We start from the raw sequence: 23,364 nt of genomic DNA on the forward strand, positions 1-23,364 counted from the left end.
AGGCAAGGTGCTTAGAACTCCTTCTAAAGTCAACTCAGCTCCTTTTTGTCCTGCCTTTCCCTGGTCTGAAAAGCACATGGCTAGAAAGGAGGTTAGCATCACAACAAATCAAGTTGTTTTTTTCCAAACTTATCTAGAACTACCACAAAATAAAAAAATCTATAAGGATCCTTGATAAGCCACAGGTATCTGTCCCAAAAAGTCATAGGTGTCTTCTAAGAAGATTATACATTTTAGGAGAATACTGCATAAAAGAGCACTACTCCTGCTCATGAACAGCTCAGTACTGTTGCAAGAACACAACAGATGCTCTCCACTTGGTTCCTCTCTTCACTCTCACATTATTTTTTGTCATAGAAGTGTCTAAATATTTACCAGCATGGACTAACATTTATACAGCACAACATAGAAATTAGTTGTTTTAATAACTCAAAACCATGATATAAAATGTTAGGTAGGAAATAGAGAATGTACTATCTAGCTGAATCCCTGAAAAAGAAGGAATTACTGTCTGCTGAATACTTCTGTTATGTTCAGTAGTACAAGGCTCTGGGGAAGGGGGTGGGGGGAGAATGGTTGGTTTTACCCTCTATTCTCTCCTATTTATGACAAAGGATCTTTTAAAAATAAATTATAAAGCATTTAAGATAGTATGAGAAAGGCAGAGGAGAAGGGAAAAGAAAGAGGATAGTGGTCTCTTGTTTACCATTCCATCTTGAAACATGTCACAGTGATCCACAACCTCTCCACTCTCATTCCCTGCAGCTCCATTTTCTGAAATGCACAGCGATCACTTAGCCGGGCATCAACTCTGCAGCTGCCTCTTTCACACAGGTCTTTTTTTGTGTGCTGTCTGGTCTCAGATCGTGGTGGGGACTCTATGCACCTCTCTAACACAGGCATTTTTGATTCCTTCTTCTCTCCTTTCCCATACTTTCTTCTCTTTAAAACAAGACACGTATAATTCTTCTCCATGTTGATGTGATCTATCACCTCTTCCCCACCAGCCTGCCTCCCCAACTCCCATTTGTCTTCCTCACTCTGCAGCATTCACATTACTTCTTGAGGGCTTCATCCTCCACACTGATTACTCATCCTCCAACTCCTCATCAGTATGTTCACTGGCATCAAATCTTAATTTGATCTGTGAGTCCTGCTTCAAATTTCTGAACTCATTAACAGGGCTGTCACTTGAGTTGGTCTTCACCCCATCAAGCTCTCTGTATTCTTGAATTCCCCTTCTTAACCTATCATCTGGTTTTCTTATTCCCCTGGTTAGCATATCTCTTTCCTGGCCCTCCAACCAGCCTTTTTGCCAATTCCAGCCCTTCAGCAAAAAAAAAAAAAATCTGATCTTATCTTAACCCTTCCTTTTCTAAATTGAAAAGTTTCTTAATTCTCTTTGGACCTCATTAACATCTGCTCTCACTTTTCCCATTCTTCCCCATCACAACATGCAAATTCCTTCCTGCCGTGTCCCAAGGCTGGCCCACCATCAACATTGGTTTTCCCAGCTCCTAAAGCCAAGAGACTTCTCTGGCAGAAATAGTCTAAACCAGTTGACCTTCTCTGCTCTGTTTTCTCCTTCTCTTGCTTTTCTATCCTCAACTATTTTCCCAGCTTTCTTTTAGTCCCCCCTTTCACAATTCCAGCCTTTTCACATTGTTGTCTCCTCTTTCTGAAACCTTTGCCTTCTGCCTTTTCTATTTCTGCACAAATTGTCATAAATTGACAAAATACAGCACAGCACAACCCTTCCCCTGACAAGCAGGGGAGCCTGCTGACCTGCAGAAACTGGAGGCAGTTCAGCGTCACTTTTAAAGTGAGTCCCCAAATCTCCTGCAATGAAACAGGAGCAACTCCAGATCCGACAGTGGAAAAGCCTTAGCCATTTATCATGAATAAGCAGTAAAGAGCAATAATCACTAAATACTTTCCATAGAAGCTCGTAATTCTGCATTAAATAATTCCTCCCTCTTCAGTTTTACATTTTGCAAATACCTTAGATTACTGTCTCCTCTTTGCTGGGTCTTACCCAAGGTTAGCTCTTTAAATCTTTTTGTCAGTATCACTACTCTTCCACCACAAATTCTCTCCAGCCTAACAGTACTTCACTAATGACAGGCCTGTAGAGAACGCAGAACTACAGCTGTGACTTCATGAGATACTGAGCAAGGGACTCGGGTTCTGCTGTACCCTGCATCACAACTAATTCTATGAAAACACAGCTAACATGATGTCCACCCTCCACCTCCTTCAGCATTTTAAGAAAACAATCCAGGAGCAACAGTCTGGGGCAGGAATTTTGAGTTAACTTTCAGCTCTCTCACTGACTTCACCTCCAGTTTTGTGCACATTTTGTGCACAGACTTTTCCCCAGTCTCCCACTTTGTCACATGAACACAGTATTTGCTATGTACCATGACATTATGTTTATGAAGAGTTCAAGGAATTCCACATAAAACCCCTTAGAAAATGTACCTATCGCAGGTTTCGGAATTTCCTTCATGTACTGTACAACTGCATTTTCTATTGGTTCTTTCTAGATGTGCCTGTTTACAGCAGAGCAAGATAAACCTTTGCTTTCTGCCTGGACTTCTAATCAATATATTCCATTGCATTAATAGCTTTTTAGTGCCAGAAAGCACCTAGTCTGACCTTGCACAAAAATATACCTGGGACTCCTGCGTCATGACTGCAATTTCTGCACTATTTTAAAAAGATGATCAATTTTGACTTAAAAAGAAAAAAATGTAATAATAATAAAAAAAATCTACCATGCTACCAGGTAATGTGGTTAATTCCCTACACTGTTTACCATTTGCTCTTTATTCCTCATTTCCATTTCTGTAGAAATAATTTTATATTTTCTTCCACATCATTGATAAAGATATTGAATAGCACTGAGCCAAGAACAGAGGTGCTATATAATACACCTATACACTCTGCAATTAATTACCTTCGAGATAGTATGCTTTTAACTTTGAATCATGTACTATTCTAAATCCACGGAAAGAAAACCACCTTGGAAAAAAGTAAGAGCCCTAGTTAATATTGGAAGAGCTATATTCCACAGAGACCCGAGTGACTCAGTCTTTCATGAGGCAAGGATATAATTTTCTGGATGAAGTAGTTCAACAGATCTTTCTCACCCTCCACCTTCAAAAAATGAATTTTAAATTATTTGTCCTTAAGAAACAATTCTGGCCTGGATCATAACTAATAGCTGAGCTAAGAAAGAGAAGCAGCATGAGATGAAAAAGCTGGAATACCCTAGAAGCTTTCGGTTATTTTAAGGCATACTCACAACAAACTGGTCCATGTCCCTTTCAAGCCCCATGTTTGGTAGATCAGGCATCATGTGCGCCACTACTTTAAACCCGGCATCCTTGGCTAAGTGAAAAGACTCACACACAGCCTTCACAGTGTGACCTCTGGGAAGAGAGGAAAGAGATTCAGGATCATACAGAAAAAGACATATTTTGATACATTTAATTGACATTCTCTACGAAGCAAGAAGGATTGAGTTTGGAACATGAATGCTAATAGTATAGTTTATACTAGGGGCTAAAAGTAATGCAGTTTGCCACTTCTATAGCAGGTGAACCCCACCAAGGCTACGGCTAGTCAAATCACAGCCTGAGAAACTTTGGAAAGCTGCTGAAATCCGATTTGTAAAGCAATGACACAAGTTGATGCCACAGCACAAGCTAGGACACACTGCACTGAAGACTCTGTATAATCAGAACGAAGCATAACCAGAAACAAAAACAACAGAAGAGCAAAAGGAGGAGGATGGGGGCTAAGTAAAACCAGCTAGCTAGACAATCATTCTGCAACATGCTTGCCAAACTCTCAAGTACTCCATTTAGAGAAACTTAAACTCTTCTCAACTTCCAAGAGGTGCCAAACCTCCAAAACATAGGGTGGATTAGGACTCATGAAGGATTTCATGTTCTTCTCCACTGACATCAAACCAAACTAACTCAGGCTTGCTCTGCGGGAGATCGGGGAGAGTGGGAGCCCAAACGATGGCAAGAACAAAGATTGAATCTCAGTAACTCATTAGCCTCAAGCAAACCCCACTCTCCTCCCACCTCCATGGCTCAGGAGCCACCTTCTGCCTCCACAACAGCAAATCGCTCACTACAACCAGCTACGAGGAGGTGCCCATCACATGTGAGCAGTCTTCCCACAAAGTCCTTGCTTTTGCTCTTCCCCAGCTGGGAAGGCTCTTCCACTACTAGCTGACATTTCTGGACATGTCTTTCCCTCAGCATCTGCCACCTTCTTCCCTCTCCAATCCCCATTTTCTTCCCGTCACACTTTCATACCAGTTCACCCCATCTTTTGGAATTCCTTGCCAAGAGATTAGCTCAGCAGTGACTCTTCTTCTCCATAGTCCTTTGGATGAAAAATTAACACCATCGGGCATGCCTTCTGCCAAAACCTAACGTTAACCAAACCAAACAGCTCTTTCCCTTGGTTTAAGGACCTCTTCCTTCCTCCCTACTGGAAGATTCTGCCTCCATTAAATCCCTACATGTAGTTTTAAGACTCTAGTTTTATTTATGATTTTTTTTTCAGAAGTATTACGGTGTTTTTCTGAGATTGTTCAAGGACAGCATTACTCAAGACCTTGAGTAGCCTGAGGGGAGTAAATGGAGACTTGCTTCATAAATAAAAATTATTTTCTTATTAGAAGTAGAATTTGAGCTGCATCAATAACTTGATTATTTGATGCCTAGATCTGTTCTTGAATATTTTTCTGCCTCACAGCCACCAAAAGCACTCAAAAACCTCACTAATGACTTATGGTACATAATAGAAAGTAATTTCCAAACAGTTAGCCTAATTGGTTGTAATCTGACATTTTGCTACAAGCAAAATATTAAAAGTTTAAAGCCAAAACACATCCCCCACAAAACAGAAGAACAGAAGCAAAATGAGGTCATTTCAAAAGAAAGAGAAACTTGAATCACCCTTCTCTAAAAGTATATTCCAATTCATTGTTCTAAAAAGTTGGAGGCAGATATCTGAGTGAACAGCCTGCATTCTCCCTGCTCTGAGACAGCCTGCAGCAAAGCCTTTTAGGAATTCTGCAAGCAGCTTTGAAAAGTGCCTTTAAAAATATAATTCTACACAGGATTACTTCTGAGTGAAATCAAGTCAGTAATATACTACTTCATTCTTCTTCTGATTCATCAGCAGGAAGGCAAGGGTTCATTAGCAAATGTACAAGCCAAAAGTGAAGTACAGCTTTGAACAATTTATGGTACCAGCTCTGATGTGACAGACAAAACTGGAGGAAAACTGAAGATGACTGAAGTGATAGCTAAGTGAGGTTTTAAAGTTCCACCTCAGGATAGGACACCTTTAAAAGATTTGAGGTGAAAAAAAGGTTTTAAAAGCTGAAGAGAAATCAATTGTTAAATTTACAATCTGTGTCAGAATTAACTGTAAATGAATACGTCTAGCCTAAGAGCGAGATCTAGCTACATTCCTTAGTATGGATCTTTTCATTTGGAAAGTTCTGACATCTAGAGGAGGAAAGTACCACCAATAAATATTAGCTCTTAACTCTTGGACTACTTAATAACTGGCTTTTCCTGTCTACTGAGACCTGGAGCATGACCATTTCATAGCAGTGACATCCTGCACCATGCGCCAGCAATACTATAGCTAAACCCACAGGGGGAAACTCATTTTGGATTCTTTCTTTAAGTCTCTAAAAGAAAATGTCCAACATTTTCAGTTTTGCACTACTGCCTTTAAGGTAGGTATTAACAAAAATGTGCTTTTATTGAACCATAATCTCTCTGTCATTACCTATGATTATGGTTATTAAACATCTTTGGTAGGTGACTGGAATATGCAATAAGAATGAAAGTGAGTTGAATGAGTGTCAGAAGTGAAAAAACAAGAGAAAAACCACTTCTTTCAAAATCTCAACAGAATTATCAGACTTGCAATAAAAAAAAAAAAGAAAAAAAGATTGGCTTACTTGCCTGTAAAGAGGTGGGATGAATGATATATTGCACACTTCCCTACGTAGAACAACTGTTCTTTTGGCCATAGGTCCAAGATGACAAGGAATAAGTCACACAGGAGTAAGTCTTGCAAATATATTTTGCAGTCCCTAGAGATACTGTATGCCTAGGATGACTGTGGTTAATCTATCAACAGGCATTGTTTCTGGCTATGTCTCACCCTCTGTACTTGCCAGTGTCATCTCTCCTCTACAATACTCAGCAGAAAAAGATATCTGGGGTAGAGAACATGTTGTTTGCTGGTAAAGTACCTCCAATAGATTATAATGCACTGTATCTACTCAAGGCTATAGATTATGAATTACATAGGATAAAAACTATGAGCTCTCCCTGGACACAAGTTCCACTTCACAAAACTGCATTTAATTATAAAGCAATAAAAAAAATAATAATTAAAAAAAGAGGTGTACGATACAGGAATAGAATGAGTTTAAAATAAAACATCACAAATAACTCCATCTTCTCAAGCAATGGTCTACACAATATCACAAAAAAAAAAATCCATGAAGCCACTGCAGTTTATTAGTTCTTCTTAACAGATGTATGGGCACACAAGCAAGGAAATGAGCTAAAAGTTTCAACATTCAATGTTAAATGGGTGTTCAAGCAAACAGGTCAAGACACACTACTCAAGAGTATTCCAGAAAGCATACAGTGAGCAGCCACGCTCAGCTTCACACTGAAGCTTTCTTCTCACCTGTTGGTGTCCCTGGCCACATCCTCATACACGCTCTGCACTCCGATCTCCAGCCTCGTACAGCCGTAGGATAACATGTCGCTTAAATGCCGCTTCAGGCAGTAATCTGGTCTGGTCTCTATTGTTATCCCAACGCATTTTGTCAGGCTTCGTTCTGAATACCTGCAAAAAAACATCCCCTATTAAAATTGTGACGGTGTCACAGGGTAACATCAGAAGAGTTTCCAACACCTTCCAGGTGACAGTTTCTGTGTCCCTACCAGAATCAAAATCCAGGTTAAAACCCTCAAATATCCCAGCAGCCAGGGTGCCCTCAACCTTATGGCAATGCACAGATGAAACAATACACAAATACGCACACTAATAAAAGTCTGCGGTTTGCTTTGTATGAAAAAGAACTGGGCTGTGGCAGCCTTGTGGGGCTTTTTTAAACAGTACCTGTTAGGAAGATGCTCCTAGACCAAACTAAGCCTTCAGTACTCATTGTCTGGAAACAAAGCCTGGGCAAAAGGGAAAGTCAGAGTAGGCAATGAGAATAGTGTTTAGTTTGGGGGACAAACCAAAGGCAGTCTGAGCACTTGCTCCCATTCAGACACTGATGATAATACAGGACCTCACGTCAGGGAAAGTTTGGTACAGTCAGTATATTTTCATTTGCTTCCCACGGCATATAGATAAATTGCAGGGATTGCAACAAGATCCAGCTCCATTCTCACAAGAAAACATACAAGACTGTCCATGAAAAATTCCACAAATCACTTCCCTTTGTGAGCAAGCAGCATGCTCGCAACGTCACTGAAGTCTAATGCTGAACTGAAATTCATTGTTACCCTTTTCCCCCCTCCTCTCCCATTTATCACTGCATGTCTAACAAAGGCTAATTATTCCAGCTAGTAGAAAAATCCACTACTGATGACAAATGGTAAGTTACTGACCTACAAGAGAGTAAAACAAAAGAAAAAAGGAATCCAAAGCAGCCTTGAACCAAAGTTCACAAAAGGAAACCATCAATCAACATAATCTCCAACACTACCAGCAAGGATAATATTCCTTTCCATAAAGGAATCACTTCACTTGACCGTCTTTCCTGCAGAATATGGTGGTTGTATAACAGAGGACTGCAGCACAAGAGAAAAGATTTACAGCAGGAAGAAGGAAACTTCTTTTGAAACCATTTGAAACTGCAGAGATAATCTGGATAATTCCCAAACCAGGGTGTGGGCAGGATTAACAGCCACTGTTTGAGAAGAATATCGGTCTCTTTAATGGTCCCAAATGATGAAGGTCTCAGTATTAATATTAAATGTTGCTGAAAAGAGGACACCTTGAGTAAGAGAAAGATGTTATGCTGATTCCTGAAAGAATACTGCACACCAAAATCACAAGGATGACTAACTTCAGCTATTTATTAGGTGTTCTATAAAGATTCATCATCTGATTTCCAGCTCTGGATAGCTGGAAACTTCTGAATCAAAGTAGAACTCCAGAGCCTGCCTCAGAGCATGATGGAGGTCCAGTTTGACCAAAAACCACACACACACACCAGCCCCCTCCCTGCCAAAAAAACCCAGCAAAAAACCCCAAGCAGGTTCAGACTCACAAGCAAAAATATTAACTCCCTTTAAACTGTTAAAGCCTAAGATACATAAAGACCAAGATATTTGGGGGATAGACTGCAATGGCTGTCAAAATAAGCATCTTACAGCCCCCACCCCCCCCCTCGCCAAACCCCATGTAAAACATTTCAGAGTTTGCGGCTCACTAATCTGACAGACTAACAGAACAATTGTTTATCACATCAGGGAAAACATTGTGAACATGTGATTCATTAACATCAGACTGAATAACACCCACTTTTGAAGATGTGATTTGCAAGAATTAAAGAGAAATTTTAGCTAAGGGGGGGGGGGGGGGGGGGAAGTCACCAGATAATTCACTGGTCATGCCAGAAGGTACATACTCATATTAAGCACCTGCAATCAGGCTAGAAATACTGAAGGGAGACAAAAATAACTGTATCCCCACCCCCCCAAGCAAATTTATGGCCAAGATATAAAATGCTGAATATAATGAACACCAATAGACCCTAAACTATAACGTCTGCTAAGGGCACCTACAGGATTTCAGTATGGTGTAATGGCTAGTAAAATTGTCTTGCCCAACTCTATGCTGAAAAGAGAAGTATGTCTTAATGATAATCAGAAAAGCAAAACAAAGATGAACCTAAAACAAATAAAGTAACAAAGATGGCATTTCCAAGGAAAGTCACAAACCTCATCAAATGACCATCTTCTCTAAGAAACAGATATTTTCAACCCAAGCCACAAGTCCTCCAGCTCTCCCCAGCAGTCCCAAAGACTTGTGGTGAGCAAACAGAGTGCAGTCTCATACTCTACTTTCTCAACGTAAAATAAAAGCTTGAATCAAAGTGGTCCATATTTAATAAAGACTAGAGATTCCTTTCAACTAATTGGAAAACAGAAAGAACTGTGTGATAGTCAACCTTCCATGGAAGACGATTCTGGCAACACATCTCCCACCGGTTCCTGAATAAAGAAAGAGAAATTTGACTAATCTTCTGTTTTTTCTCAACTTTCGAACTTTAAACACCATTTGGATATTTAACATTTTTCCTATTTGCAAAATGAGCAAGTTTATCTCATTTGAAACCTAATACTAAATCTAAGGACAGGTACAAATAGTAAGATTACAAGTTAATAAGCCAAACGCAGAGTATCAGAAGCAGACATGAATTAAAAGCCTTACGAGATCTAAATAAGCTGTCATTTTATGGAAGGAGTTATCAAAAAGTACCCATAAAAGCTGTACCAATTATTATTATGCAGCAAAAAGCTACATAATAAAACTAATTTAAAAATTTATTTAAAAAAAAATAATCTGTCAGTGTTTAACATTTAGTTTCAACATTTTCCTATGCATGTCCAGCACCTCGTTCGCTGACCGAGCCAATTGTGAGCTGTAAGAGAGAGCTTGGAGACCTGAAAAGGGCAGGAAATACTACATAAAAGGTTCTCCCCTAAACACTGGATTTGCATCAAGACAGACACTGATTTTTTTTTTTTTTTTTTTTTAATCAAATTGGTAAGATATCTTATTTTAAAGCACAGTCAGGACCTGAGAAAGATATTTACCGGCCAGCAGAAAAAAAGACAAACTGATGTATGCTGAAGAGTAACACTTTTTTAAGTGGAGAAAGCTCTTGGATTTTTTTTTTTTATTATTTTTTTAAGAAGTAACATCTTTGAAATCTGTTCCCGATTTGCAGATCAAGTCACAGATTATTTTTTTTTAATTACCATTATTAATCAGTGACTTAGGTAACAACTTATAGTAGATCATCTATTTCAAGACTGACTTTGCTTCTCCGACATCTACTTTCAGTACCCAGGTTTCATCATAACTGCACACTGGAAACATGGTTTCCTGCATTTCTAGCAGGTTGGGTAGGCACATTTTTGCCCTTGCAAATCCGTGCTGAATCCCCCTGGCCACCTTCCTGACCATGGAAGCAGCTTCCACAAAGACATGCTCCACAATGTTCTCCGGAACCAAGGCGAGGCTTATCAGCCTGTAGGTCTCCTTCTCACCCTCTTGAAGACAGACACGACATTTCCAGTCACTTGGGACCTCTCAGCTGTCACAACCTCTCTAATGTGAGATGCAGCTGCCTCACCCATCCTCTTCCACAGAGACTTGCATGCCTCCAATTTGCCCGATGCAATCCTCTACCATGAGCACTACCTCTCACCCCAAATCACCACCTAGCAATAGCAGATCTTGCAGATAAAGACCAAGGCAAAGAAACGCTGCAAACCTCAGTCTTTTCCTGTGTCCTTCATCACAAAGTTGCCTGCCTCATCCAGCAGCAGATCCACATTTTCTTTTGTCTTCATTTGCTGACAACATACCTATGGAAGTCCTTCTTGCTGCTCTGTAATCCCTTGGAGTTTCAGCTTCAGCTGAACTTTCCTAATGTGCCCTCTCCCTCCTGGGTATCCCATACCTCTTTTCACCTTCTGCACACAGTCCTTTTTTCATGTTTGAGCTCCATCAGGACTTCCCCAATAAACAGTGAAGCAAAGCTGGTGACCTGTCGCGCCTGCTTGGTTTCCTGCACATCAGCATGCACTGTCTCTGCAATTTGAAGAGGTTGTCCTGGAAGATCAGCTAAGCTTACCTGGGCTTATTCACCCTTCAGAGCATTCTCCCATGGGATCCTGCTTTTTGGTTCCCTGGAAAGGTTTGAGTCTGTTATCCTGAATTCTGACATCTTGATTCTGCTACTCACATCCCTTGGGATCTTAAGCTCTAACATCTCAGAGTCATTGCAGCCAAGACCACATCCCTCCCTCAACCAGGTCTCTGCTAGTAGCAGATCCAGGAAAGCACCTCTCCTAAGCACTGGATGAGCCACCTGTTTCAAAATATCATCATCATGTACTCCAGAAATCTCCAATTAGTTGTGTTCCACCATGTTGCCCTTCTAGCAGGTATCAGGGTGTCAGACTAGATTCAAGGAGTTTTGTATATTACTCATTAACTGCATATATTCTAATGCTTACATCATTCTCATACCTTTTCTTAGCACTATCTCCAGTTTTAAGCATTTCTCTCGTTGCCTTTGATACCAAAAACAGCCACAGAACTTTGCAGACACACCAGTACTATATCCAGATGGAATATGATTTGCCTATTCCTGTCCAATTTTCCACTATTTATACAGTCAAGGGTAATTTGGCTGCTGAATCATACAGAAAGCTCACGATAATGCGACTTAACTCCTAAATATTTTCTAGATATTTCGCTGCTTCTCAGAATAGAATCCTGCACCATTCCTAGAAAAACAGCTTTACATTTTCCCATAATAAAGTACACAGCTTGCTTGTATACGACTTACTATGGAATATAGATTTATCCCTTATTTGCCCATCTCCAATATTGATAGCTCCTGCCAACCCTCAGAAATTACTATTTTAACATAAGTATTAAACAGAAGGCCCAGAGGCAAAAACAACAGAATCCTATTAGAAACCATTCAGGTCAATGACAATAATTTTCTGCTATGCCTGTTTTGAAAACCAGTGTAATGGGTAACACATTGTTCTAGTCTTTTTTAATGTCAAAACACCTCACTGTACCAAGTCAATTCTCTTGCAGAGTTTATGCATATTACACTTCATTTGCTCAAAAAAACCCTGTAAGCTCAGTAACAGGATACAGTGACTTATCATGATAATGGACATGATGGATTTGCCTTCACTTAATCTTTAAAAACAACAGACATCTAGCCACATATCCTACAGGAATGGCATGCTAGCCAAGGCAGATGAAGAGGGAACAGTCTGTATCCAACAAGGCAGACAGCCTGAAAAGCAGGTATCTAGAGCTCTGAGAGAGTGGCTTCAGGATAGCCAGACACAAGAGGTTAAGACGACCTTGATGATGACCAAGACAAGCAAAACTATTACTAACTGAAGACTAAGAAAAGCAAAATAGAGACAATCCTGAGAAATTAGATGAACCTGAGTTGGAAACTCCACCCATGATAGTCTTGTATATACAAGTTCACAAGTTGACCCGATTTCCAGGTTCATTCTGGTGTTAATATTTATGATGTGCAGTTCTTCTGGAACCTGAAAGCGGAGACGGATTTTGTTTTCTCAAGCAGCAACAAACATCTTCCAGTATTTCTCCTCCTTCCCTGGAACAGTCTTATTTACTATTTGTAATACAGCAGTCCTGAGGAACCCCACATAATCAAAAGAATAATCAGAAATCAAGACAAGTGTATAGCACAATATGACAGCGGGGTAATTTTAATAATGGACTGACCGCAGAGGTGAATTACGCAAATAGAATAGATGTTAAGCCATACAAATTAAGTAAATGAGATACAGAGAAACATTAAGATTTCCACAGACATAGCTATTGTAAAGGCAGTTCTTTCCAGCGTGATTACAGAACTGTCTGAAATAGGAAGAAGGAGAGATTATTAATATTAATCATTGGAGAATATTTGACTGAATTTTCAGAGAAAGCTGGTACATTAAGCAGACCTTCAAATCAGAATCTGCCTCTTAAATAAGCTCGGTTTTTTAAGATAAAAAAGGCACCTACATCTCCACCAGACACAGCAGTTTGACATGAAGTCTCAAATCCTTTCGCACTTAGAGAAAAAACAGACAGCACAGTTCTGGCATAAAACAACTAATTTAATAAAGCCTCTACTCGCTCTCAATTAAACTTTGGTCTACAGATAAAGTCTCGTCAACTAAGAGACCTGAACATCAAAGACTCAATTATTTACAATCCATACTACAGCAGCTTCCAGACTCCATGGTTAGGATCAGAGTGGCAGGATGCCAGACGACACAGAAAGACTTGCCTCATCCCAGCAAGCTCACTAAAGATAAACTATAAGAATAAAGCAGGTGAGTTCACACAGCGCATATACAGCACATTAATCACACGCCTTTAAACCATCTATCTGTTTTACATGTTTCAGAGTAGGAGAGTACATAAAGAGGAGGTAAACCAAGAGGCAAAAGAGCAGAAAAAGGCCCAAGCAGCTGCAGAAGCTCAAAGGCAGCATCAAAGAGAACCAATCACCAAGGGCAAGAAGTGTTTAGGTGTACCTGTCTATATGGAAAGAAAGGAAGGGTCTAGAACAACTCATCCAACCCAACAGTCCCCAAAAACTTGGCTGCAGGACATTCCAGCATTACTTCAAAAGCCAAAGAAAACCTTCCTAAAAGGTGAAGATGGAATAAATTATGAAGATGCTTGTATTACTTGATCACCATTGTTGCTAATGGATTATCCCACAGCAGCAGTTTCCACAAAATGTGGTGCTCCGTACTCATACGCATCGCAATGAGTGGTAACAGCTCAGTTGGCTAGGGGAAGGCACTGCTGCTCATCTACCCTTAGCCTATCCCCAAGAAAAAAAAAACCAAACACAAAACCCCCAGAAAACTTGCAAACCTTAGAAGAGGTGCTTAGAGTCTTTTGGAAAGAGGCAAGTATTGGAGGGCTGGGTGGGAAAATCAAGACTTTTAATCAGCGACCAACAGAGACCTCAGCAAAAGGTTCCTGCCCTTATCTTTGTGAACGACAAAGATTGTGAACATCTAGCATCTCAAACAAGTCTAACATCTTGGAAAAAAACCCAACCTTCTTGTGCCCTTGACTACAAGGGTGTAACACAATTAGAGGCTTTCAAGACAGACAACGATGTCTATACACATGGAATTAAGACAAAGTGACACCATTGGTTTCTGAAGAGGAAACGGCCAATGTAATACACAAGTATCTTATTTACCACATCCTCACCTACTACTTAAGTGACCTCCTTTTTCTTGATCTCTAATAGCTCTGCTTTATCACAATGCCAATCTCTGAAACACAGCTAACAATAATTAGTTCAGTGCCTACAATTTCCTGCTAGTAAACAGAACAGGTGGCATCTTACTCATCCGACATGTTTCAAAAGTTGCATGTTTGATGACTGCCCAGAGCAGGTACTTCTGAAAGCTCAAATACCAGTTATTTGGTTTTATACTGCTCCATTTTTATTACAACCTTTCAGTGTTTTCTTTATCACCACTACCAGGAATACGACAGACTGCTTTGGTTTCTTAGCAGCATCAGTTTCCCAAGGTTCAGCTTTCAAATACTGAAAAACTTAGAGTTACTTAAAATACAGTCATTTTTTGACTAAAATATAATTTTCCAATTTTGATAAATTTATACCTGCTAAAAGGTAAATGAGAACAAATCTTTTTTTTTTTCCCCCATGAAATGCCATTAACACATAAGTCATACATAATTATGCTCCCTCCTGCTGTGTCACTTGGTGTTAGAAATCCAGGATAGGATCTGTATTCAAAATAGTATCCATTCTGAAGCAAAAAACCCCTAACACTTACCAGTCTTCTGTCCTTAATTTGTTTACCAAGTTGTAACCACAATGAATGGATCTGACATCTGAAAATCCTCCCAAGAAAAAGCACAGCACGAGCAGAAGCGGCACAGTTATGTTAACACACTTCAGGCCTAATCAAAGTAGGGCTATTTGCATGGACTAATTAAACGCCTGGCTGTAACGACAAGGAGGTAATGATGTTGGCTATAGAGGGAAGGGGGTGGGAGGGTTGTTTGGTTTATTTTTATATCATTCACAGCTTTCATAGAGCAACGTCATGGAGAGGAGCTCTGGGCAAGGAGGCTGTAGCTTTGCTGGAGGGACCCTGCCGCTCACGACAGCCAGGACGGAGCCGTGCACAAGAGTTGCTCTGCTCTTACCATGCTGGGCTAATAAATGCACAATTATTTCAAAGCCATAATCACTGCCTGTTCTCAGGGGACATCTGAGCAGGGCCTGAAAAGCTTGTCTTGGCTCAGGAGGCAAAAGAAGGACACCAAACAGAAAACCCTGACAGGACCTTCTAACACTGCAAGCTTATTTTCTAAGCTCCCATCCATCAAGTTCAAGGCAAGAGCAATACAGATAATGTTTTTTTTCAGCAGCAAATTATTAGCAAGCTGTAACTGAAAGCACCAGGATGAATAAGCATATGCTAGAGTGAAATATTTCAAACAAGAAAAACGCATATGTATGGCTCTAACAGGAGCTGAGTTGCAACCTCTTTTTTACCCACCTCTGTCAAAACCAAAGGTTGAGGGGGGCTAAAAGCTAAAACAAGGCTAATATAGGCAAGAGAGAGCTTATCTCCTCCTCCCTTATCTTAGCTCTTGGCCCCTCTCAAACCCGTCCCAGTGAGCACAGCCATATTACACTCTTGGAGAGCAAAGTCTTCACGTTTCTCCCAGAACAGAAGCATCAACACGAGCTACCGGCTTCCTCGCAGCAAGGCTTAGGGAGACCCGAGTCTCTGAACTGTTTTCAGGTGGCAGCTGGAGTGCCACTAAGAAGCTGACCTGGTCTGGAGGTGGAACAAGGAACCTGCAAGCTCCAGGAACACACAAACATTATCTTGGGTAAGTCCAAAGGTCTGTTTAGCCCAATATCCCATCCACCCATGGCTGTTGCAGATGCTTAGAGTAGATAGAACAGTAGCAGCAGGGCAAGCTGCAGTGGTATTTTCCTTGAATACTCTCACAGTTGCCAATTATTTCCTCTTCATGGATTCCCTGAGTCAGAGGTGATGTCTTCAGCAGTAGTAGGTGTCTTGAGGACTTAGCAGCTCTCACCGAGTATTTTTCCTATGAAGGTGTTTGGTCACCCCTCAGTCTACCTATGTACCGCACAAAGAAGTACCTCCTTTGTCTTTAATTCCCATTTCATCTGATAGCCCTAATTCTTGTGGCGTAGGAGATAATCATCGTTTATCCTTTTTTTGTCTTTTCCATGCCACTCAGGATTTCATAGATCTCTATTATATCATTCTCAAATATTTTTTCCACGGTATCATTTTCCTTCTCCCCTCCCTTATTTTTAAAAATAAGAACTGAACATGGGTTCAAGCTGTGAAGGCACTGCTGAATTACACAGCAGAATAATAGTATTTCCCAGTTTGGTCTCTATTCCCTTCATTATAATTCCTCACACTGAGTCAGTCTTTTAATAAATATCGAGCATCAAGCCTGTGTTTCTCACAGTTATCAATTATAACTTTAAAATCTTGTTCCTGAGTGGCACTAGCCAACTCAAATATCATTGTTCTGTAGTAAAATAAGGAAAAATCATTCTTATGCAATTCGATCTATATCTACACTAATTTTTACCTGCTCCTTCACCACCAACCCAGCATGGTCAAGACCACCTATTCCAGCACAGACTCCTCTGGGACACTACTAATGACTTTCCTCTGTTGTGTCAATTGATCATTTAGTCTTCTAATATCTTCCAATTATTTATGCATGCAAAGCCTTCACCCTTATTCCCACTATCTTTAAAGAGGTTTTGGTGAAGGACCTAATTTTTTGAAATCCAGGTAGAGTTACATGTTTGTCCAATGCTTCAAAGAAAACTACAACCTAGATGCTTCACTGAAACTTTAGCCCATTTCAAGTAGCCAGAGGAAAGGAGTTCCCCTGTCATAAGATGAAAACGTGTACTATGGAAACAAGAACCTCTCTATATTCATTCTCACAGAGGGAGGTGGTTTCAAACTGTTATCCTAATAAAGACAATTGAGGTCCAACACTTCAGCAAAACACAGCTTTTTCCCAAGATGTCTGAAAGAAGAAAATACATAAAGTGCTTGTAAAATGTCCACTTCCTAAGCTCATACCCAATCTATTAGATGAGGAGGGTACACACTTTCCTTCACCATGAGCCAGACACTTTAAATTTCAGACTAATATATGAATGCCAGTAAAAACCCAACTATCCATCTTCTACGTGGAAGACACAGCTAGTCCAACACACCATGCTGATCATTCCAGCTTGGGTTTTCAGCAGCCGAGACAAGCAAATCAATGAACCACACATGGATGAAACGATACATTGGTTGCCTATGCATTCAACCAGTTCTAAAACTCCTGTCCTTGCTTCCAGGATGTTGTACAGACTTTTTATCTCCTTTAATTACCACTGATAGTATTTGAAAATGACAACCAAAGAAAAGAAGCCATGAACATCATCCTGAAAGACTTGATAAAACTGCAAAAACGAAGAAGTGGTTCAGATGACCAGAAGCTTGAAGGCACTATGAAGCTCTGGGCTTGCTACAAAAGAGGGTAAGATTTCCTGTGCCAAACAGCAGCTCCTCTTCTACTTAAGAAAAGAAAATAGTTTACAAGTAATTACATGGCCTCCCAGGCTACCAAAACCACAGAGGTCACTTCTGAAGTGGGAAAAAGGCCCATGCATGAAGGTTATCAACCCCAAACAGTATTATTTTCAAAACCATTTGTCAGTCTATGGTGCAGGAGAAAAGCTTGGGAAAAAGATATGCTCACCACAATGACAGAAAATTGGAGACACTTTAAGCTATGAAGTTTTAGAAAGAATCAAATGCATTTCTCAGTAACAACTTGGGAATTTCTGTCCAGTAATCAGGATAAACACTAAATACATAGTCCTACTCTTTGCTTTAAGCATCAGTTCTGGGCAGCATGGTGGCCTTAACCCAGTATTTCAATATAAATAGTATTTCAAGGGGAGAAAAGCAGAAGGCTGTAGGCTGCATTTGGTTAGTATTTCATTTTGGTCAATTTTGCCTTTCTGGTATCTTTTCACCAAGCAATATAAAATTTAAAAAGTAGCAGCTCTTAGTCCCATCTCAGCCATCCCTTATGTGGATTCCAGTACAATTTTATTTGACCTTTAATTAAATTCCACCTCTACCAGGCAATCGATATCAGCTATTCCCACAGGACAGGTTTTACTCTACATCCCTTTCTCTTTTTATCAAAGTGTACAGAAGCAGATAACACATCCCATGAACAACAAACCATGTCACCACAGTGACACTAAAGTGCAAGCAGCCCGTCAGCCTGCTACATACACTGAAGCAAAGACAGTTACAAAACTTGCAGGAGGAGATGCCCAAGATTTGTCCTTGATTTCTCACATCTTTGCTGTGCAATTTAGTTCAGGGAAACTTGAAAGAACAACAATTTAAATGTCTGTTGCCAAATCAATATGATCAACGATTAGGTCATAATTATATAGACAGTTTGCCACAGAATAGTCAATATGTAGTTATAGATGCAGGCTAAAAAGGGATTCAGGGGAAAAAAAAAAAATCCTTACATCTAAAGCTATGAAAGAAATGACATGACGGTCTCTTTTATTAAATCTAAACTGAAGTTCAAGGTTTTCTTGCTACAGTTGATGAGACAGACTGCACTAGGTAAGACTTACATGTATTAAAAAAAATCTAGTTCCAATTTCAGTTCTGATATTGACTCACTGTGGCCTAGGGAAAGTTGCATATTCTTAGTAACAACCACTTCCTAGCTGTTATTGAGGAAAATAACCACTTCTGCCGCTGCGGTACTGCATATAGTTCCAACAACTCAATGCCCTAAAAGCTATTGTTGCATAAAGACAGTGTCCAGTAAAGTCCTTGCTTTGTAGTTTCTGCATCTACCTAAACAGAATTCATCTCGCCCCCATCTGATACGCCGATATAAAAATTTAGCTTGAGGAAGGAAAAACAGCTTAATTGCTGCTTTGAGGAAACAAAGAAATTGTATCAATAAAATTATAAACAGAGCTAATAAAAAGCAGTCATCAGCCAAAACTACCAGTGAAAAGCTATGGTTTAGCTCATCTTGTTCTTTTGCCAAAGCAACTCTTTCACCTATAAAGCTGCAATATCATCTCTCTCAAAGAAAGTGCTACAAAAACACATGCACTCGTTTTCTCTGTGCTTGTAAAACCACATGTTCTGAAGAGGCTTGCTGCAGTAAACTACAAGAACCGATGGTGCCATTTCCCCAGCTCCATTCGCTGTCCACTGTAGCTCCAACTAAGGTGCCAACAGCTACTCAACTTTTAATGGTGATTGAGCTCATTGCTTTGGAAAAGTATTTCAGCTTTTAGCTGCTACAGTAGCTTAAAGCTGCATACTCCCTAGGCACAGACATCCCTCACGACTCCAGTGAAGATATGTTGGTCCCAAGGAGCAAGTTCCTGCTACAGAGTGAAGTCAAACGTTTCCTATGACGGCTACAACCCCCTGCGAATGGCACAACCTGGCTTACGACAAGACAAATACACCAGAGAGGAGACAGAAAAAGAATATGACCAAAGAAGACTGACCACTTGGGTCTTCCTAGAGGTGGGGAAAAGCAGAGACCTGGAAAGAAGAATGGGACCAAGAACCAATGCTGGAAGAAATAGGACTATCTTGCAAAAAGCTACGCCGCATCAAAAACCAGCATGAGCTCAAGGAGTCAGAAGTCAGAGATGAAGAAGGAAACACCTCCTGCCCAAGCCTGCAATGGAGACAAGACTCTTGGTGCGAGATCCAGCTCATGGACGCAAACACCTACACTGAGCTGGGGTTCTTGTCTCCTGTGCCCCGTCAACAGAGCCCAGAGAGCGATGCAGACCCATGGGTGCCTGCTTCGGCATGAGCTGGATCCCTCTCTGGGCTCTGCTGATGACATCTCCACTGGCTGTAAGGCACTCAGTTCACATGGAAACAGCTGAACTGAGATGTCTCAACCCATAAGCTGAACCCACATCTCACCTCAGAGCTGTTAAAGGTGAATCTTATTTATATCAAAGGAACAAGGGCCCTTCCCACTAATTTCAGATTTTTTAGAGTAGTGCACAATCTATCTTTGGAGGCGAACCAGGCAAAGGTCTTGTAGAAAGAGGGAAAAAGTAGGTAATCATATAATCCAAAGCCCAGACAGAGGGTGACCAAATTAAGGTGGCACAAACCCCCCCAGCTCTGCCAGTTCAAAGCTTCTGAGTACTTGACTTCGCAAACTGATGGGCCACGAGGAGGCACAGAGTCCCAGAGCGCATTAGCTGCAACACATTGCAGAAAGACGTATTTCGAAAGCAAACAGCCTCTGCTCTTAGTACAGGGTTCGCAAAACAGTCACAGGAAAACCACTTCTTGACATCCTTCCATAAAAATATGAAAATTAAACCTACCTTTTTTTTTTTTGCATGCCTACTGCACCCACCATGTTAGTAGAAAATGACTTTTCTTCCAAATCAATTTAGCTCTGTTGAAAGGCAGTAGATCTCAGTTTACAATATCAATGAGGCAAGCACAGCACAGCCAAGGGAACTATAAGCTGCATCTCACTATTTTACCAGCCCATTTTAATTTGGGCTGGAAAGCAATCTCTGCTGAAAGAAGGAAAAAAGATGGTGCAGGTCCCACGTTAGCTCTCCAGGGCATGGGAGTATCAGTTTAGGATCGCTTGCATCCTTACGGAGCTCAAAACAATCGCTAATGCTTGATCTTCTGCCCACTTGGAAAGTCAGAATACAACAGCAACTAAGGCTATGCTTCTGTAATACACAGGATGGTGTAATACTTTCCGTGCCAGGGAGGAAATTAACCCAGAAAGCTTACTTAGTACATGCCACACCATTTCGTCATGACATTACCTTTGGATCATCAGCACAGTTTGATCTAGAACCATATAATAACCAGGCCAGTTCATATTCATACAGGTGACCAAGCCATGAATAAAATTCCATCTCCAGTTACCAATCCCAGCTGACCACTCAGATCCCATCCTAGCATTAACATTTTAGTGCAGGTCACCGGAGAACTTGTTATGCTTGCCAAATTACACACGCACAGCAGTGAAGCAGCAAAAATGAGAAAAGTATTCCCTTTGGCAGGTGTTCAGCAGTAATTTGCTGAAAATGTACAAAAAAGGCACTGAAATTCATTATTTAGCTTTGACAATGTCATGACCGCTAGGGCCATCATCCTTTCCACCAGCGTAGGATAAAATACAGATCAATAGCATTTATAAATATTGCTAAATTCGGTGTAGCTCAAATTTCTGTTATGAATAAACACTACCACCTCATACACATTTGACAAAGATGTGTCTGATGCCAGCATTCACCTTGGAAAACCTGAAGTCACTTAATATCATATGTGCTGTTGCACATGCACAGAAATACGTGGGTATGGCTTCCTCATATCTACCTTCCCCAGTCATCTACATTCAGCCACAAACGTGAATATTTTACATGCAGGAGAAAATGCTGCGGAAATACTGAACAGGACAGATAACTGGATAGGCAATCGCTTTCTGTAGCTGCAGGATGAAAAAAGATGAAAAGCTACCCATAACAAGATTAGGATCTGATGAAATGACTTTCACTTCTACATCTTCCAAATAACACACACTTCAGCAGCTAAAAGTTGGGTCTTGCAGTAGAAAATAAGCAATGCAAAAGTACCAGGATGCCAACAAAGGCCAGCCAGCTTTGGGATAAATTTCCTCAAATTCTGCAAGCTGGAAAGATGTTCTCCATACTGAAGGCATTTAGGGGTAAACACTCGGCAGCAAACAGGTTTTAATGGCAAACATGGCTTTTGCACCATGGAAGAGTCACATCCAAAGCTGGAAACAAAGAAAATCTGCCTGCTTCTCCAGAAGGTTAGGAACTAGTCTCCAAATCTCTGGGAACAAAAGGAAATTTAGGCAGAATCTCTGTTGTAAATGATCTGGCACTAAAACAATAGCCAGTTATCTCCTGCCGGGCACCGAAAAAAAATCACTGCCTAGTCAGATGTCCTGAGGGATTTGACAGACAAGCTCTGATGGATACCGCCACAGCAATTTGCAGTGTTGCTGCCTCCTGTTATTCACTTCCTTTTCTGCCAGAAGCTGCTGCCTGCACCAGCAGGGATGCAGAACCGGGTAAGTACCCACACACCTCCGCTGCCCAAATTACTGCTAGAATAGGAGCTTAAGCCGGCAATTACAGCAGTTTGAGCTGGAGCTGCTAGAGCTTCAAGAGCCTACCTGTCACAGTACCTACTCATTACAGCAAGTCAAGAGGTGAGATCTGACTCTCAAATTCTGGCAATTTGTAGCTGGGCAATTTAACAGGCTGGGCTTCCCACAGCCAAAGAAGTAGCATATCTCCTTAAATCACTATCCATTCTAGATTACATTAATTTGCCACAGGATGAACTCTGGCAGCTGAAGGGTGGACGACTATGTTTAGCTGCCTGTTTTGGAAGTGGTAACCTCAAGCAGAGGGTCAAGGTAGATAAAAGGAGAACAGTAACCTCTTAAATTGCCCCAGCATGAATCACTGGAGCTAGTGAGTCAAAGCCCTCGGTTATTTTTGCTAGGACTCAGAAAGCACAATTAAGATATATTAGTGTTAACAAGCAACCATATGTCAATTGAGCCATCTGAACTGTAGGAGAGCATCTTCTTTGCCTATACTAACTGCAAGGTAAAGCATGTTTGCTTAAACATCTTTCCCTGAGATTCACAGTACACTAGAATTTCTCACAAGCAGGGCCACTGAAACACATACAAAAGCCAGCTGGGACAGCACAGGCATAAGGTGCCCACTTGTCACCCCATGTAACTTCATTGCGGGTCTGTGCCCTAGAATTCAAGCAACCAGGCTAAATCTTGGTAAAAGTACAGCACCAGCAGCAGCAAGACTAGACTTACCTGCAGAAATCTAGATCTTCTAACAAAACTCCTGAAGTCTTATTTGGGAAATCTAAAACAGACTTCAACTTTGAAAATAAAGTGTGACCTTTTCAATGGAGGTTTATTCCTCACTATTGAAATCAAAATTGGGAGTTGCTTAGTTGTCAACCTTCACAATCACTGTACTTCTTGTGGAGAAACTGCAGCTTCTATTACAAGAACTACTGATACATGAGACCTAACGTATTTAAGAAAAGAATATAACAACCTTTCTAGAAAGCACATCATCTGATAACCACACAAACCCCATTTTTCATGGCTTGCTCTGGTCTGGCGTGTTCAAGAAGAGTGATTTCCAGCTGTGTTTTAAAAGGCATCAGGAGCTCCACATATCAAACCAACTGCTCCTGAAACTGCCAGTGCTTGGGTTTTTTTTTTCTTCCTCAGATGGGTTAAAGAGGTCTTAAACTGGACACACAATAATCCAGCCCTAAGCAGTTGTTATTTAAAACC

General features: G+C 40.7%; 1 protein-coding gene across 1 annotated transcript in view; it reads right to left on the reverse strand.

The window, feature by feature from the left end:
- ELP3 (elongator acetyltransferase complex subunit 3) overlaps window positions 1-23,364 on the reverse strand; it is an 89,201-nt gene that overhangs the window by 50,154 nt on the left and 15,683 nt on the right. Inside the window, exons 8-9 of the mRNA XM_075048882.1 lie at window positions 6,748-6,909; window positions 3,308-3,434 (exon numbers count right to left, since the gene is read on the reverse strand). Of these exons, the coding sequence (XP_074904983.1) occupies window positions 3,308-3,434; window positions 6,748-6,909 (289 nt within the window). The remainder of the gene's footprint in view (window positions 1-3,307; window positions 3,435-6,747; window positions 6,910-23,364) is intronic.

The sequence above is a fragment of the Buteo buteo genome, chromosome 17 (genome assembly GCF_964188355.1).
Source record: "Buteo buteo chromosome 17, bButBut1.hap1.1, whole genome shotgun sequence".
NCBI classification, from domain to species: domain Eukaryota; kingdom Metazoa; phylum Chordata; class Aves; order Accipitriformes; family Accipitridae; genus Buteo; species Buteo buteo.